The sequence below is a fragment of the Ictalurus punctatus genome, chromosome 11 (genome assembly GCF_001660625.3).
Source record: "Ictalurus punctatus breed USDA103 chromosome 11, Coco_2.0, whole genome shotgun sequence".
Lineage (NCBI taxonomy): Eukaryota > Metazoa > Chordata > Actinopteri > Siluriformes > Ictaluridae > Ictalurus > Ictalurus punctatus.
In genome coordinates, this window is record NC_030426.2 from 25,853,699 (window position 1) to 25,871,177 (window position 17,479).

Consider the following 17,479-nt stretch of genomic DNA (forward strand, 5'->3'; position numbering starts at 1 on the left):
TTTTTTTTTTTTCTTTTTTGTGGAGGCTGAAGTAAATCAATCAATAAATAAATGTAATTGATTTAATTCAGTTTTAAAAATTCTTTTGGCTCTCTTTAGCGCTTTTAAGTTGTAATAAGTTGCCGTTTTGTCATATAAAAATGTGTTATTGTTGACTTTTTGTGCCTTAATTAACATTTTACGTGTCTCTTAAAATGTTTTTTTTTTTTTTTTTAAATAGGTTTTAAATAGGGTTAATTAAGTCAATTAACAAATGTTGTATTTTTGTGAGTAGATGGGATAATATTTGATGAATACCATGAAAAACTTTATACAGTTATGTTATATACTATAAAAGTTTACACTATATAACTTTATACTATATAAGTTTACACTATATAACTTTATACTATATAAGTTTACACTATAACTTTATACTATATGTTTACACTATATAAGTTTATACTATATAAGTTTACATTATATAAGTTTATACTATATAACTTTATACTATAAGCTTACATTATATAAGTTTACACTATATAAGTTTACACTATATAACTTTATACTATATGTTTACACTATATAAGTTTATATTATATAAGTTTACATTATATAAGTTTACACTATATAACTTTATACTATATAACTTTACACTACATAAGTTTATGCTATATGTTTACACTATATAAGTTTATATTATATAAGTTTACATTATATAAGTTTACACTATATAACTTTATACTATATATTTACACTATGTAAGTTTATACTATATAAGTTTACATTATATAAGTTTACACTATATAACTATACTATATAAGTTTATACTATATGTTTACACTATGTAAGTTTATACTATATAACTTTATACTATATAAGTTTACACTATATAACTTTATACTATATGTTTACACTATGTAAGTTTATACTATATAACTTTATACTATATAACTTTATACTATATAACTTTATACTATATAACTTTATACTATATGTTTACACTATGTAAGTTTATACTATATAAGTTTACATTATATAAGTTTACACTATATAACTTTATACTATATAAGTTTACATTATATAAGTTTACACTATATAACTTTATACTATATAAGTTTATACTATATAAGTTTACATTATATAAGTTCACACTATATAAGTTTATACTATATAAGTTTACATTATATAAGTTTACACTATGTAAGTTTACACTATAAGTTTATACTATATAAGTTTGTAGTTAGTTGACTGTAAGCTGCTGATTTATTATTATTTTTAGTTCATTTTATTCTTTTCGTTGTTGAATATGAATTAGTTAGAATTGTTTTTTAATGTTAAAAATAACAGAAATTGAATAAAAAAATATAAAACGATCGTTTTTAAAAGAAAAATGAAATTGTTTCGCTAGCAGTTTCTTAGCAAACCTGTAATATCGTTAAACATACCGTGTGTCGTAGAAATGTCTTTGAGACGCATGAGATGAGATTTTTTGTCGTAGCAGTTTTACCCCACATCCCTACGTAATATCCGGTCTGAAACAACGATTTGCTGGTCGTTTTTGATAAACCTTTCATTCTGTATTCACACACATCTGATTTGAACGCTATAGGAAGTGGAACCTGATCGGTGTGGGACGTCCGTGGAGTATTCTATAAAGTTTAATGGTGTGTTTTCTGGGCTTTCAGGTGCTACCTGTTGGACGGGATCTCGAAAGGGGCGTGGTTAAACCGTTCCAGTATAATATTCGCAGGGAATGATAAGTGGTCAGTGGATCCTCGCGTATCCATCGTATCGAACATGGGAGACAAACACGAGTACAGTCTACAGATACAGAAAGTGGACATAACGGACGAAGGCTTCTACACCTGCTCGATACAGAGCGAACGCAATCCACGGCCAAAACTCATCCAGTTAATCGTCAAAGGTAAGAGTCCTGATCGTCTGCTTTTAAAATTCACTTCAAACACTTTGTTCCGGGCTGTAAATTATAATAGCATCTTTTAGTAGACTGGCTTTGTGAATATATATTAATGGTTATTATAAAGTAGAGTCATCAAGATATATTCAGTTCTGGTCAAAACCTGATTTTTGACTTTTTTTTTCTAAATTTCAGTCTATCTAACAGGAATTTGTTGCAATTGAAGACAGATAATCCCTGGTAGATGTTTGTGGAAGGATGGATGGATATATAGATGGATATGAGGCTGGATCAAATGAAAACCTTATTATTTTAGTTCGAATGGTTTATTGCAAATAGGTGTCGAAATTTAAAAAATAATTAAACAAAAAAATCTTCAAAATTGTCAAATCTGAAATGTTTTACTTTTCTTTCTTCCTCCCTTTCAGTGTTACACATGCTTTACATCCTGTTGGTCTAATTTATTTCACACAAGGTTTTATTCACTCACTTTTGTAGATAGATAGATAGAAAGAAAGAAAGAAAGAAAGAAAGAAAGCCCTCCACTAATATTGGCACCCTTGGTAAATATGAGCGAAGAAAGCTGTGAAAATTTGTCTTTATTGTTTTACATTTTGATCTTTTGTTAAAATACTCTCCGCTCATGGATCTCAAACAATTGCGAGCACAACACAGGATTATCAACAAAAAAAAAAAAATCTTTGTTAAATATAGGTGTGCAACAATTATAGGCACTCCAATTAATTCATAATGAGAAAAAAAATATTCGAAGTATGTTCCCATTGATTTTTTTTTTTTTTTTAGTACACCTGGGTGACTAGGAACAGGAAATTGTTCAAGCGTGACTTCCTGTTTCACCGGGGTATAAATATGAGGTAACACACAGGCCAAATTCCCTTAGTCGTTCATAACAATGGGTAAGAGCGAGGAATATAGCTGTGATGTGCTGCAAAAGGTTGTTGAGCTTCACACAATGGGGCGTGTCTATAAGAAAATAGCACAAGCGTCGATAGAAAACGCCCGTTTCCACCATCGGGGCAATGAACCTACGTAGGTTAGTACAGGAAGTAAAGTCTGGAATCACTAACGGCTCGTTTCAGCTGTTCAGAATCGGTTCCTTCTTTTGGGATTCGATGACTCCGTTTGAACTCGCACGACGAATGCTTCAAGCGGTTTCCCCATGAGGACGGGAGAAGATCCTCAGGAACGCTGCCAGAAGCTCTGCATCTCGTCTGCAGCACATCATAACAGCGAAAGGCGCTCTACTGAGTACTAAAGATGCTCGCCATGAAGGGGGTGAATAATTTCGAGACTGGAGAAGTCATTATAAGTCGCATTTTCAGTTGAATTTGAGGAAACCACTTGAAGCATCCGTTGTGTCGAACTATTTCAATCGCTTTCGTTTGATTTGTACATCGCAAACAGCTGAACGCCTGTATATCTATATATCTCTGTATAACTGTCTGTATATGAAGGTCTATATATATATATATATATATATATATATATATATAATATAAATAATAGAGAGAGAGAAACTTCCTGAGGGAAAGAGTGGAGTAATATTAGTAGTAAAAAGTTAAACATAAATGTTATGAAATAAGTACAAAATCCAAAGGAAATAAAAATGGAAAATTATTAATAAATGTTTATACATTGTTTGTTTGAAAGCACATTTAATGACATTTCTTATCTTGGTGCTTGCATGCCATGATCAGGCTCGAAGTTTCAACTGGTCCTGTATGAAACATTTCAGATTTTCTGAGCAGCTAGTAATTTAACCTTACAGGTAAAATCCTGACAGGTGCCACTCCAACGCACCCCGTAGAAACAGCAGGCCGTGTGACACTGTCCGTTCTGGTAGAAGTGCAATTTCATTTTGATCGTGGTATTAAACTGTAACTCGGGTTAGGCCTATTGCTCCGTAAGCCTCATATCGTATCTGAACTACCGCAGTCCGAGTCGTGTTTCTAATCCCTGACTCCATCCATCACTTTCTACCTGAGCGATTTCCTGTCCGCTGCCTCCAGCTGTCGTGTTTTACTCCGCCTTCTTTATCTAAAGATGACATTAACTGTCATTTTTAGCCACCGCTGAAAACGAACCCGCAGGACGTTTTAGATTCACGGCGTGGCCGCTGGTGCGTCCGCGAACACGCTGAAGGTAGAGCGCACGTCAGGGAGTAAAAAAAAAAAAGAAAAAAGATTTGATTAATAAATATCCATCCTTCTATACCGCTTATCCTTCATCAGGGTCACGGGGAAACCTGGAGGCTATCCCAGGGAGCATGGGGTACACCCTGGACAGTGCCAATCCATCGCCGGGCACACTCTGAGTATCCGGAGGAAAGCCCCGCAGCACGGGGAGAACATGCAAACTCCACACACACACAGGGTCACGGTGGGAATCGAACCCCCGACCCTGGAGGTGTGAAGCGAACGCGCTAACCACTAAGCCACCGTGCGCCCTGATTAATAAATATCCTTCCCGTTTTAGAGAGAAATCGTTTCATAGAATGCACTTAAATGGCTAAAATATCTAAAACAATCTCTAATTACTAAATCGCTCGGCTTTAATTAGTCTCGGCGAGCTTTTCTTCTGGTACGGTACCGTTTAAATCAATCACAGCCCGCGTATAATTATATATAACGTAAAGGAGGAGTTTAAAATAAAATGCTGTTGAGTTAACTCGTGCACTTGATGTCGTCTAGAATGACACGAGTGATATAGATATAAAGATATATAACACAATGAGCGAAAGGATATTCTGTTCTGTTGAAAGTGCATTATGTCCTGGAGAAGTTGCTGATAAATATTGTTAAAAACGTCATCTTGGCATCTGTTAATCACTTGGTTTGGTCACTAGGATGGAGGAAGAGAGAATATATATACGAAATAAAACCACATGAATTAAACTTAAATGAATTAAGTAGTGAAGTAACAAACGGTTCTATGAGATAAGATAAGTGTGACGCGATCATCAGATGGATTTCAGGTCAATACCAGACTGTAGTGGAAGCGCTGATGACACAAATTTGTTATTTGAATCATTTAAGGCCCAATCTCACCTTATAATAACATCACCATGAAATACCTTCATTACATTTCCACTGAAATTTATTTACACGCCGGGCTAGGAATAGAAGGAAGTGACATTTTATCTTATAAAAGGAGATCTACACTTCTTTTTAAAGCCGTGCTGCTTCATCGCCAGGAACATCAACATCCCTGAGCTCAGAGTGCAGCGAGCCCTCGACTTTCAAACACTCTCTCATACACTCTCATTCCCTCCAATACACTCTCATTCACTCCAATACACTCTCATTCGCTCCAATACACTCTCTCGTACACTCTCATTCGCTCCAATACACTCTCATTCACTCCAATACACTCTCATTCGCTCCAATACACTCTCATTCGCTCCAATACACTCTCTCATACACTCTCATTCCCTCCAATACACTCTCATTCGCTCCAATACACTCTCATTCGCTCCAATACACTCTCTCGTACACTCTCATTCCCTCCAATACACTCTCATTCACTCCAATACACTCTCATTTGCTCCAATACACTCTCTCGTACACTCTCATTCGCTCCAATACACTCTCATTCCCTCCAATACACTCTCATTCGCTCCAATACACTCTCTCATACACTCTCATTCCCTCCAATACACTCTCTCATACACTCTCATTCCCTCCAATACGCTCTCATTCACTCCAATACACTCTCATTCGCTCCAATACACTCTCATTCACTCCAATACACTCTCATTCACTCCAATACACTCTCATTCCCTCCAATACACTCTCTCATACACTCTCATTCCCTCCAATACACTCTCATTCACTCCAATACACTCTCATTCGCTCCAATACACTCTCTCATACACTCTCATTCACTCCAATACACTCTCATTCGCTCCAATACACTCTCATTCACTCCAATACACTCTCATTCCCTCCAATACACTCTCTCATACACTCTCATTCCCTCCAATACACTCTCATTCGCTCCAGTACACTCTCTCATACACTCTCATTCACTCCAATACACTCTCATTCGCTCCAATACACTCTCATACACTCTCATTCCCTCCAATACACTCTCATTCACTCCAATACACTCTCTCATACACTCTCATTCACTCCAATACACTCTCATTCACTCCAATACACTCTCATTCGCTCCAATACACTCTCATACACTCTCATTCCCTCCAATACACTCTCATTCCCTCCAATACACTCTCATTCGCTCCAATACACTCTCATTCACTCCAATACACTCTCTCGTACACTCTCATTCCCTCCAATACACTCTCATTCACTCCAATACACTCTCATTCGCTCCAATACACTCTCTCATACACTCTCATTCGCTCCAATACACTCTCTCGTACACTCTCATTCACTCCAATACACTCTCATTCACTCCAATACACTCTCATTCCCTCCAATACACTCTCTCATACACTCTCATTCCCTCCAATACACTCTCATTCGCTCCAATACACTCTCTCATACACTCTCATTCACTCCAATACACTCTCATTCGCTCCAATACACTCTCATACACTCTCATTCCCTCCAATACACTCTCATTCACTCCAATACACTCTCTCATACACTCTCATTCACTCCAATACACTCTCATTCACTCCAATACACTCTCATTTGCTCCAATACACTCTCATACACTCTCATTCCCTCCAATACACTCTCATTCCCTCCAATACACTCTCATTCCCTCCAATACACTCTCTCATACACTCTCATTCACTCCAATACACTCTCTCATACACTCTCATTCACTCCAATACACTCTCTCATACACTCTCATTCCCTCCAATACACTCTCATTCGCTCCAATACACTCTCTCATACACTCTCATTCGCTCCAATACACTCTCTCATACACTCTCATTCACTCCAATACACTCTCTCATACACTCTCATTCCCTCCAATACACTCTCATTCCCTCCAATACACTCTCATTCGCTCCAATACACTCTCTCATACACTCTCATTCACTCCAATACACTCTCTCATACACTCTCATTCACTCCAATACACTCTCATTCGCTCCAATACACTCTCTCACACACTCTCATTCGCTCCAATACACTCTCTCATACACTCTCATTCACTCCAATACACTCTCTCATACACTCTCATTCCCTCCAATACACTCTCATTCCCTCCAATACACTCTCATTCGCTCCAATACACTCTCTCATACACTCGCATTCGCTCCAATACACTCTCTCATACACTCTCATTCACTCCAATACACTCTCATTCACTCCAATACACTCTCATTCACTCTAATACACTCTCTCATACACTCTCATTCCCCCAATACACTCTCATTCGCTCCAATACACTCTCATTCCCTCCAATACACTCTCATTCGCTCCAATACACTCTCTCATACACTCTCATTCACTCCAATACACTCTCATACACTCTCATTCGCTCCAATACACTCTCTCATACACTCTAATTCACTCCAATACACTCTCTCATACACTCTCATTCGCTCCCTTTCAGTCCCTTTTAGGCTCCTATACACATACCGATTCACTCTAATACACACCCATACACTCTCTCATATGCACCCATACACTCACAATCACTCCCACACTCTCTCCAATACACTCACAATCACTCCAATACAGTCTCCCATACACTCTCTGATACACACACATACACTCTCAATCACTCCCACACTCTCTCCAATACACTTCTAATCACTCCCATACACTCTCCCATACACACCAATACACTCCCATACACTCTCCCATACACACCAATACACTCCCATACACTCTCCCATACTCACCAATACACTCCCATACACTCTCCCATACTCACCAATACACTCCCAATAACTCCCATACACTCTCCCATACACACCAATACACTCCCATACACACCCATACTCACCAATACACTCCCAATAACTCCCATACACTCTCCCATACTCACCAATACACTCCCATACACACCCATACTCTCCCATACACACCAATACACTCCCAATAACTCCCATACACTCTCCCATACACACCAATACACTCCCAATAACTCCCATACACTCTCCCATACACACCAATACACTCCCAATAGCTCCAATACACTCTCCCATACACACCAATACACTCCCAATAACTCCCATACACTCTCCCATGCTCTCCCATATACTCAGATACACTCCCATACACTCTCCCATGCACACGCATTCACTCCAATACAGTCTCCCATACACTCAATTATGTGTGTGTGTGTGTGTGTGTGTGTGTGTGTGTGTGTGTGAGAGAGAATGTGTGTGTGATTCTCTTAGACAAGACTTTTTACAAGCATGAACATAACAAGTTGTTAATTAACATCTAAACCATGTAACTATAAAACACATCACAAAAACTTTTCAAATCTGCCCCTGAAATCAGTGGATCAGCCTGAAAACACCGTTTTAGCTTTAAAACGTGGACCAGAGAAAAAAAAATCGACGGATACACGCTTGTCGCACATTGATCTCCACAATCCCGACGTTGTATAACTTCCTGCCACGCTGTTTTCTCTAGTGTTGTGCATTTTCAGTATCTGACTGCGCTGTACAGCGTACGGGTGACGTCGCGGCGTGGAAGAAAGCACGTCTTGCGTTCATCTTATGAAAACGAACCAAAATGGTGGAAGTGATGTAAAGGTCTTGGGTCTGTCTTTTTGTGTGTGTTTCGGTGTAGATATGGGGAAACCTTTGGTCTAAACATAAAACCGGCCTGTACATAATGATCCATCTGTTAGCGTTGAGGAGTTCTGGTTACTTTAAAGGTTCCTGAAGGTTTTGAGGTGTCCATCCACTTTCACACTAGACACACTGGTCATTTTGGCACACACAAAAAAAGATATCTTACCAAGTAAATATATCTTGGATGAAGGCAAATTCAAGTCATTTTTCTCCTTGTTGAACAAATATAAGATTACTCATCCTGTTCATTTAGCTTCCTTCTAGAAATAATCTGCCGGTTGAAAAGAGTAAATATGTCTAGGCTTAATGGCCTTCTATCTCTTATGAAATAATCTCATAATAAGAAATATTAGATGAAGTTTTCCTTATTCAAGATATCTTAATTTCGAATATTGTAGTATATAATTTGTTTGAAGTGCATCTGCAGATTCGGAGCTACATTCGGGTGCAGAAATTAATGAACGTGTTTTCATAAAAATATGGCTTTAACGGGCATAAATATTTATCAACAGAGTTCAATAACCGCCTTAAACCTTTATTAATAAGTGAAACACGTTAAAACATTGAGTTATTACGTTCAGTATTTTAACAAAAACATTCCATTTGGCTTACACGGGCGTTTCGTCGTCGGACCATATGGTTGTCGAGTTTGTGTAATCTCACTTTTCTCGTTGCCAGCTGTACAAACTCGCAGAAACTGTATTAAGGCTTTGTAGATACATAGTGCTGTTAAGACGTTTACTGTTTCACTACAGACCTCTAAATGATCACGAATGCAAATAATTCTGAAGTCTTCCAAATGCACGCGTGGCAGTTTGACAGCTTGTGCACTTTTTGCCTTCAAAGGATGCCTTCAGAATAATGAAACGAAATGTTTCTACATTAGAAGAGTACCGTAAAGAGCAGTAAACAGTAGGAAATGACAATAGTCTCCAGGACAGTTAGAGCAGAGTAGGTTAGAGTAGGTTTTATTGAGCATCTTGCAGAACCAGACACGGTTCGTCTGGAGACTTTGACTACGTTTACACGGACAGCGGTAATCTCATTATCGGCCTTATTCTGAATAAGACGTGTAATATTCCGATTAAGGTGTTTACGTGAGTCGCTTTTAGAAGATTCCTTCCATGTTCACGTTTTACGTGTTATAGAACGTAGATGGATTCACGTCACGCGTCATCACGTCCCGACGTCACGCCGTCCGACGTCCCTCCAGAATTCCACGTATCGACGTACAGTCGGTCTTCGTTATGGGACCGTATACAGTTTTGGGTGTTTTTATTTTTTATTTTATGAACGCGTCGAGCGCGGTTAATTATCAGTCGTGCTGTACGCGCTAATAGACGACCGCTTGACGCCGTGGGCTGCGTCCCAAACCGCGTACTTACCGTCTATATAGTAGCCAGAACGCACGTATTTCTCCGACTATACAGCGGGTAAGTACGCGGTTCGGGACGCGGCCGTGCTCTCTCGTTCGCCGTCAAACGGTCGAGCGCTGCCGTGTGTGTACGTGTCCTGTCGCACGATGCGGTGAAAACTCTCACACGGCGTTAATAGCGTGATTAAGGTGTGTACACGTCTGTAACGCGACTAAAACGGGAATACTCCACACGCCTTAATTCCATCTGTGTTTACTTCCAGTGTGACTTTAATGGGATTAAGGTCATCGATAATCTCCGTCTACATGCCGGTTTCTTAATCAGAGTATCGTCTTAATCGGGTCCGTATCGGATTATCGTCGTCCGTCTAAACGTACCGACCGACCTTCGCACTCGCGTCTTATTTCTGCAGCAAAACCCAGCAGCCTTCATTGTGTTTTTTTTTTTTAATATATTTTATATATATATATATATATATATATATATATATATATATATATATATATATATATATATATATATATATATACACACACACACACATTTTATATCTACTTTTCTCAGTAGCTATCTTGAGCAGTCCAGCTGCATTGATTTGGAATTAGGAAAACGCTGACTAGTGACCTGTCCCCGTGTCCTGACATTTTAAAATGGCAGGTCATTGAAATTTCGTTCCGGAGAGTTTCAGAGAAGGGTGATAAAAGTGTGGATGTCGTTCCCAGAGCTCCACCGTCTGCAGCAGCCACTTGGCGACGAGATACTTCTCAAGGAATTATTTCTTTTGCTTGGAGCTGGAGAACTTCAGCAATGGTCAAAGCCTGAGACACGGAAAAAAGGACTTGCTGGTTTTGACTCCTAACCAAAAACAAGGATCAACAGCACCGCAGACATCCAGACTTCACCTCCTGCAGCTTTCTGTTTCACTCGCCTTTCTTTAAAATATACGATGAAAAATTAAAGTTCTACACTAATACCGCAGGCGGATAACAAAAGACAGCACGTATTTTTAATATGAGAGAGAATCGAGTCTTCTCTGTGTGCTGGTACATGTTCAGCAGTTGCTGAATAATTTATCGTCGTTACTGATTAATATGCTTTAAAATGAATAATTGAATAAAAAGCCGGAGTTTTTTTTTTTTTTTTTTTTCTTCGAAGGATTACCATCAAATAACATGTAGAAATGTCTTTCGAAGAATTGTTGTCCGAACATCAATGGATTGAAGCGAGTTTCATGATCCTACAAGCCAGATTTTAAGTTCTCGCTGGAGAATCTGGTACTTTTTTTGGGGCACTAATCGTGACCGAGAACCTGCCTATGAGTTCTCACTCTAAAGTACACAAGCAAAGCAGGGTCGTTTTTTAGTTTTCGTTTTTTTTCCCTACAGTGAAAACAGCCGATGAACCAATCGAGATTTGAATCTAGAACGAGCGATAGTCGCACCCTGGAAGCCCCGCCCCTCCAAACCATCTCCCGTTGGTAATCTCTCATCTCGACCCGATTTGTCTCATCTCACAGAAGCGCCGGTTCAACGTCCTCGCTCGTACTCAACAAATCGCCCGCGTTGTAAATATAAAAAGTAGAACAAGGCACAAATCTAATAAAGTTCAATCCTAACAAAAGAAAAACAAGCCTCTTTATATGGAAACATTTCCAGCTCCAAAAATACATTTCTTCTCCAAAATCAAATGACCGTTTTTTATTTTATTATTTTTATAACCGTATCTCAATACCGCCATTTTTAGCTTTGACTGGATATGTGCGCGATGTCACCTCTAGCTATATTTATTAGTCATTTTTTTTGGCTGAAAATGTTTCTTTTATTTATTAATTTTTTTTTTTTTTCAAAAAGTGCACTTTTCCCACCCAAAAGTGGAAAAAAAAAAAGGCTGAAGAGATTAAATACGGCTGCAACAAAGTGTCAAATCTAACACTATAAATAATGTCAATAGTAATCACAATTAGAAACAGCAGATGTGTACAGGCAGTGCAGTTAAACCCGTGGGTAAAAATCGGAGTGTGTGGGTGTGTATACAGGGTTATTTACGGTAACCACGATGTGTTTGGAGTTGTCAGTTTTAGTGACGATGTAAACACTAGAAAACTTCACATGCACACTTTCTTATTAATTACTGTAAGCAACGTTTGTTTATTAGAATAGGAAGAACGGAAGTGTTCAGGTAAACATCTCTAGCGCCTACGTTTGAACTATAACAGACGAGCGGCAGGCGGTTACCGTAAAACCCTGTGTGTGTGTGTATATGTATATATATATATGCATGCTGTACGCACGAGGTAGTTTCTAACTTAGACAAGTGATTTGGGAAATACCGAAATGTCCTCTATGTATCTATACTTCATTTACTGCGTTTTCAATCCCAACGCCTTCTCATTATTATTCTTATGGCAGGTCTACGCGGGTCATCGATCTTTTCGTTGACCGTCTTCAGCCACGTTCTGATCAGGACGCACGTTTTAGACAAACCGTGCAACTGAATGAATCCGAACGTGTCGTTTAACTGAATGGACCCGTCGCTGTGTTTTGCCTCTAGATGCTAAAACCAAGCATGAGTCATTAGAGTGAAGTATCAGCCTGCTACGAGTACTATTAATTAGCACCGGCGCCTCCTTGAGCATCTTTTAGTTCTTCTCGAATGTTTCTAACCTGACTCTACCGCATGCGACAGAGCGTCCGCCATTTTAGCAGGAAACCCCGACAACACTTGACAGCAGTGTTAATTAGCTTGTATTAAGGTTGTGTGGCCCTTGCTGTATCTGTTTTAATTATATTTGAATAATAAAAAACCCACTCGTGTTGAAGTATGTGGTCGGAAACCCAGCGTAGTGTGCGATAGAAATACAGAGGAGAGAGAGAGGGGGGAAAAAACCCCCCCCAAAACATTTCCCTTTGCTTGAAAGTACAAAAAGCCTGTTTTAAGAGCTGCGTTTGACTTTAATACATCTACACATCAGGTCTTTTACACAACCTGCAATCTGCTCTGACACTCAGCTCCCTTCTAACAGCGAGATTCATTGAACACCCTCTGTTTATTTACGCAGAAACGCTGCTGTTTAATACAGGATATGGTAAAAATGTCAAAATCCAAACAAACAAACCCCTGCTAAGTATTTATTTATAATACTTTATGGGAACCACATGCGGGTTTTTTGTTGTTGTTGTTGTTGTTGTTGTTAATGCATGCTATTTATGGAGATTTGACTTATGCATGAATAGTTTAGTGAAATTTCAGCCATGCTCAAAATCGGTCAGATTTTCTTAACGTTTCGCGTTCGGAGTTTGCTTAAAATATTTCGTACAGGAACGTGTGTTTTGAATATATATATATATATATATATATATATATATATATATATATATATATATATTTTTAGAATGCAGCTCGCGTAAAATATGGACTGAAAATGGAAGAAGGTTACGAGTCGTATATTATCCTGTTAAATTTAGCTTCGCGTTCTTTTTCTCTCTCTCTCTCTCTCTCCGTCAAGGTCTGTAACGTGTGGGTTAATGAGGTGAGAGTCTGGTATCGTATCTTATTTATTTATTTATTAATCTGCGTGAAGACAATAATAGTAGTCCATATCGAGGGAAACAATCAAGCCGGGTAAACCACAATAAAATCTGAAGGAAAAAAAAGAAGAGAAGAAGAAGAAGAAAAAAAAAGGACAAAAGACGCAAAAACAATGCTCGAGACTTTGAACGATGCAAAACGTGATAAGACTTCCCGATGAGAAAAAGTAACAGCCGGGTATAATAAACAGACCATCTAAGGGCTGGACATAAAACAGGTGCGCACGTTAGGATAGGACGAAGCAACGACGGGACTAGAACGCAATTTAAGACCGAAAAAAATTTAAAAAAATCATTGTGTGTATACACCATGTGTATGATATGCCAAATATGGTAATCGGCAGCAGTTTCCTTTGTCAAGGTCGTTTAGCTAAAATTTCAGAAACGTATCAAATGTAATGTATAATCGTGATACGGTTTGTGAAGCTCTATTAGCAGTGTTGGCAATCTGATGTTGGTGCTGCATGTAAAGCGTACTGGGCAGATGGCAGGTGCTTTTTAACGGTATCATATAATTACCTGCTCGCTAGTATTACGCTATTACGCCTGGCTGCCAGTTCAACTCGAAATGGCTCCAAAATGAAAGTTACAAGCCTTAATTACAGCGAGGGGCCGAACACATGGAAGGCACGTTGCAATTTCTGCGAGAAAGGAAATGACAGTGTTTTCACTTTTTTATAATTAGCACCAAATAGTAACTGCGGTGTATTGATTTGATTTAAATTGATGTGAATCTACTGCGTAACGTTGGACAACTAAAGTAGCAGGATTATCAGGAGTGACTTTTTTTTTTTTGTTTGTTTGTTTGTTTGTTTGTTTTTTAAACGTTATTCAGCTTCCTGGATCTCTTATGAGAGTGGTTTCATTCGATCCTGTCGTGTACGACGTGTCGTTAAATACGACGTGTTGTTGCATTAGAATGCAACAACGTTAGACGTGTGACTCACGAAGGGGCGTGTCTGAAGCTGTCACGGTCACATAGCACTGCAGAGTCACAGGGAAGAGTAAGACGCTCGGAGAAAAGTGCCGTCTGCCGTCTTCCTCATACCTGAGCTCACGAGTGCCCGTGACTGCAATCGTGTAAAAATCCAGAAAAAAATGGAAGCATACTTAGTGTAGCTCCTCCCACCCAGACGGCATGGGCAGGTTTGCTTTCTCAGACTCATGGTCACGGATCGCCGTGGCATCGTCGGGACTCGAACTCGCGATCTCGTGATACGGTGAAGGTTTTCCTGTCCTGTTGTGATGGAGTCATTTTCCTGCCGGAGCACCGGTTTTCCGGATACAGCAGCAGGCCCTGCAACCCCCCCGCGGCTCACGTCCGATCCGGTTGCGCTTCTGCGCAGACTTCTGCGCTCATTTTGCACGGTCTTGTTATTAATAATGCAGTATCGAATAGCCATTCCGCTAACGTCACGAGGAAGCGCACGTGAAAGCAGTCAGTGTAACTCTGGCTTTGTGTCGCCGATGATCCTCTCTGTGTTAATGCGTTATCATAATAGGGAGCTGTAGCCTACATAAACGTGTGTGTGCACCTGTTATTGCGCTCCCCCCCCCCCCCCCCCCCCCCATCTTATTAAAAAGAGCCAATTCAGGAAACTGCCCCTATCAGCTCCGGCTAATTAAAGCAAGTGACACTAAAGGTCAGGGGTGTTTTTTTCCCCAGATGCTTTTTCTCTCAAGATGAGTTTTAAAGAGCAAGCGCTTTTAATGCGTTTTTTTTTTTTCCTTTTAAGGGATAGTATTCAGACCACAGGTGATAACACTTATTTAAAAGCAGGGTGACGCCGAGTTCTCAATGGTGTCAAGTTTTCAAAAACAGCACGACGCTGACGAGTCACGCCTGCAGCGGAGCCGGTATCGAAGCGATGCGCTTCATATTATAGCCGATGCTCTGGCGGCTGCAAATTCTGCACATCCTGATACTTTATCGTTTCTATAGCGACAGCTCGTTCACAGCGGCTCGTTCGTGGACGCGCCACGTAAATGGATATATCTTTTTTTTTAAACGTCCGTAATCATCGATATGTTGAAATTTTGTCCTACTATCTGCGAAACACTCCAAAAACCCTCCGAAACCCCCCAAAAAACTCCCAAAACCCGAAGATACAGACTCACTTCCTGTTTGGCGTCTTTGCCGTCAGGTTTTTTCCCTTCTTTTTTGTACTTATGAATGTGTTATGAAGGCCCAGTGTACCCTTGGAATAGTGTGATGTCATCATAAAGATCTTCATACCTTTCGTACTCCAACTACGCTTACGAACGTGTTATTAAGCCCCAGTGTAGGATCTCTGACGTAGTGTTGCGCAATAGTGTTCGAGATTTTCAGAAACGATGTATCACGAAGGCCCAGTGACGGTATCGGTTCGAATCGAAGTCCATCGACACGTTATGAACGCGCCCGATGTAGAGATCCTTCAAAGATAGCGTCGTTGAAGTATACAGTGGTGTGAGAGAGTATTTACATCCTGATTTCTTCAGTTTTTCTCTTTATACCTCATACTAAATAGTTTTAGATCGTCAAAACGGAGTACAACATGAAGCAAAGGCAACCCAAGCAAACACACGATACAGTTTTATCTTTTTTTTTATTCTTTCATCGAAGCAAAAAAGAAGTTATCCAACACCTATCACTCGTGAGAAAAAGTAATTACCCCCTTAAAATGTCAAATCTAGTTGTGCCGGCTTTAGCAGCAGTAACTGCATCCAGACGCTTCCGATAACTGGAGATCGGTCTTTCACGGCGCTCCCCTACACAGTCTGTTCAAAACTGCTTTAGTTTAGCTACGTTGGAGGGTTTTCGAGCATGAACCGCCCAGTCGAGGTCCTGCCACAGCATCTCCAAAAATTTAACGTGTCACTCAGAGGTGGATTTACTCCTACGCTTCGGATCGTTGTCTTGCTGCATGATCCAGTTGCGCTTGAGTTTCAACTTACGGACCGAAGACCGGACATTCTCCTTTAGGATTTTTTTTTTTGTGGTAGAGAGAGGAATTCATGTTTCCCTCAATTACTGCACGTTACCCAGGCTCTGAAGCTGTAAAGCATCCCCACACCATCACACTGCCTCCACCATGCTCGACCGTAGCTACGATGTTCTTCTTGTGGAATTCTGCATTTAGTTCACGCCAGATGTAACGGCACCCCTGTCTTCCGAACAGTTCCACTTTCCACTCATCAGTCCACAGAACATTCTCCCAAAAGGTTCGAGCATCATCACAGTGTCTTTTGTCAAAACCCAGACGGGTCTTAATGTTCTTCTGGCTTAGCGGAGGTTTTCACGTTTATGCTCCAGTAAATAATCATCATTTAAATGCCGTATTTTATGTTTACTCAGCTCGCCTTTGTTTTATCTTCGAGTTTGTTTTCATTTCTGAATCAATCCAGTATGAGATCTACACAAAGACGGAAGCAATACTTGTTCACAGCACCGTATGTAACATTTCTTGATTGGATATTGTCCGGTCTTTTGTTTTTTCATGCCGTACGGAGGGTTTATAATGTGAGCGGCACCACGGAGGGAGGCGTCGCCTCTCGGCAGCAATAAATAAGCTATGAGCTCTATTTAAAACAACGATAATCCCACAATCCCTCAGTCTTTAATTAGGCAGAGGGATATTAGAGAAGCCGTTCTGTATTTCCCCCGTGCGGCCGAACCGGTTTCCTCAAACCGCAGCCCTGCAAAAACGCCTGTAGTTTTTTTTTGTTGTTGTTGTTTTTTTTTTTTTTTTTTTTTTTTTTTTTTTCCCCTCCTAGATTAACTACGTCCCATCATGGAATCATTTCCTCCCGTAATTATAATCAACTGAATTAATATTCCCTCGTTTTTGCTCTTTCATTTAGCCAACGGCTGTCTCTTGAT

The 17,479-nt window shown here is 39.6% G+C and overlaps 1 protein-coding gene across 1 annotated transcript in view; it reads left to right on the forward strand.

Annotated features, from left to right (window-relative positions):
* The window catches only part of negr1 (neuronal growth regulator 1), a 177,937-nt gene that overhangs the window by 50,938 nt on the left and 109,520 nt on the right, over positions 1-17,479 (forward strand). Inside the window, exon 2 of the mRNA XM_017480445.3 lies at positions 1,668-1,906. Coding sequence (XP_017335934.1) covers positions 1,668-1,906 — 239 coding nt within the window. The remainder of the gene's footprint in view (positions 1-1,667; positions 1,907-17,479) is intronic.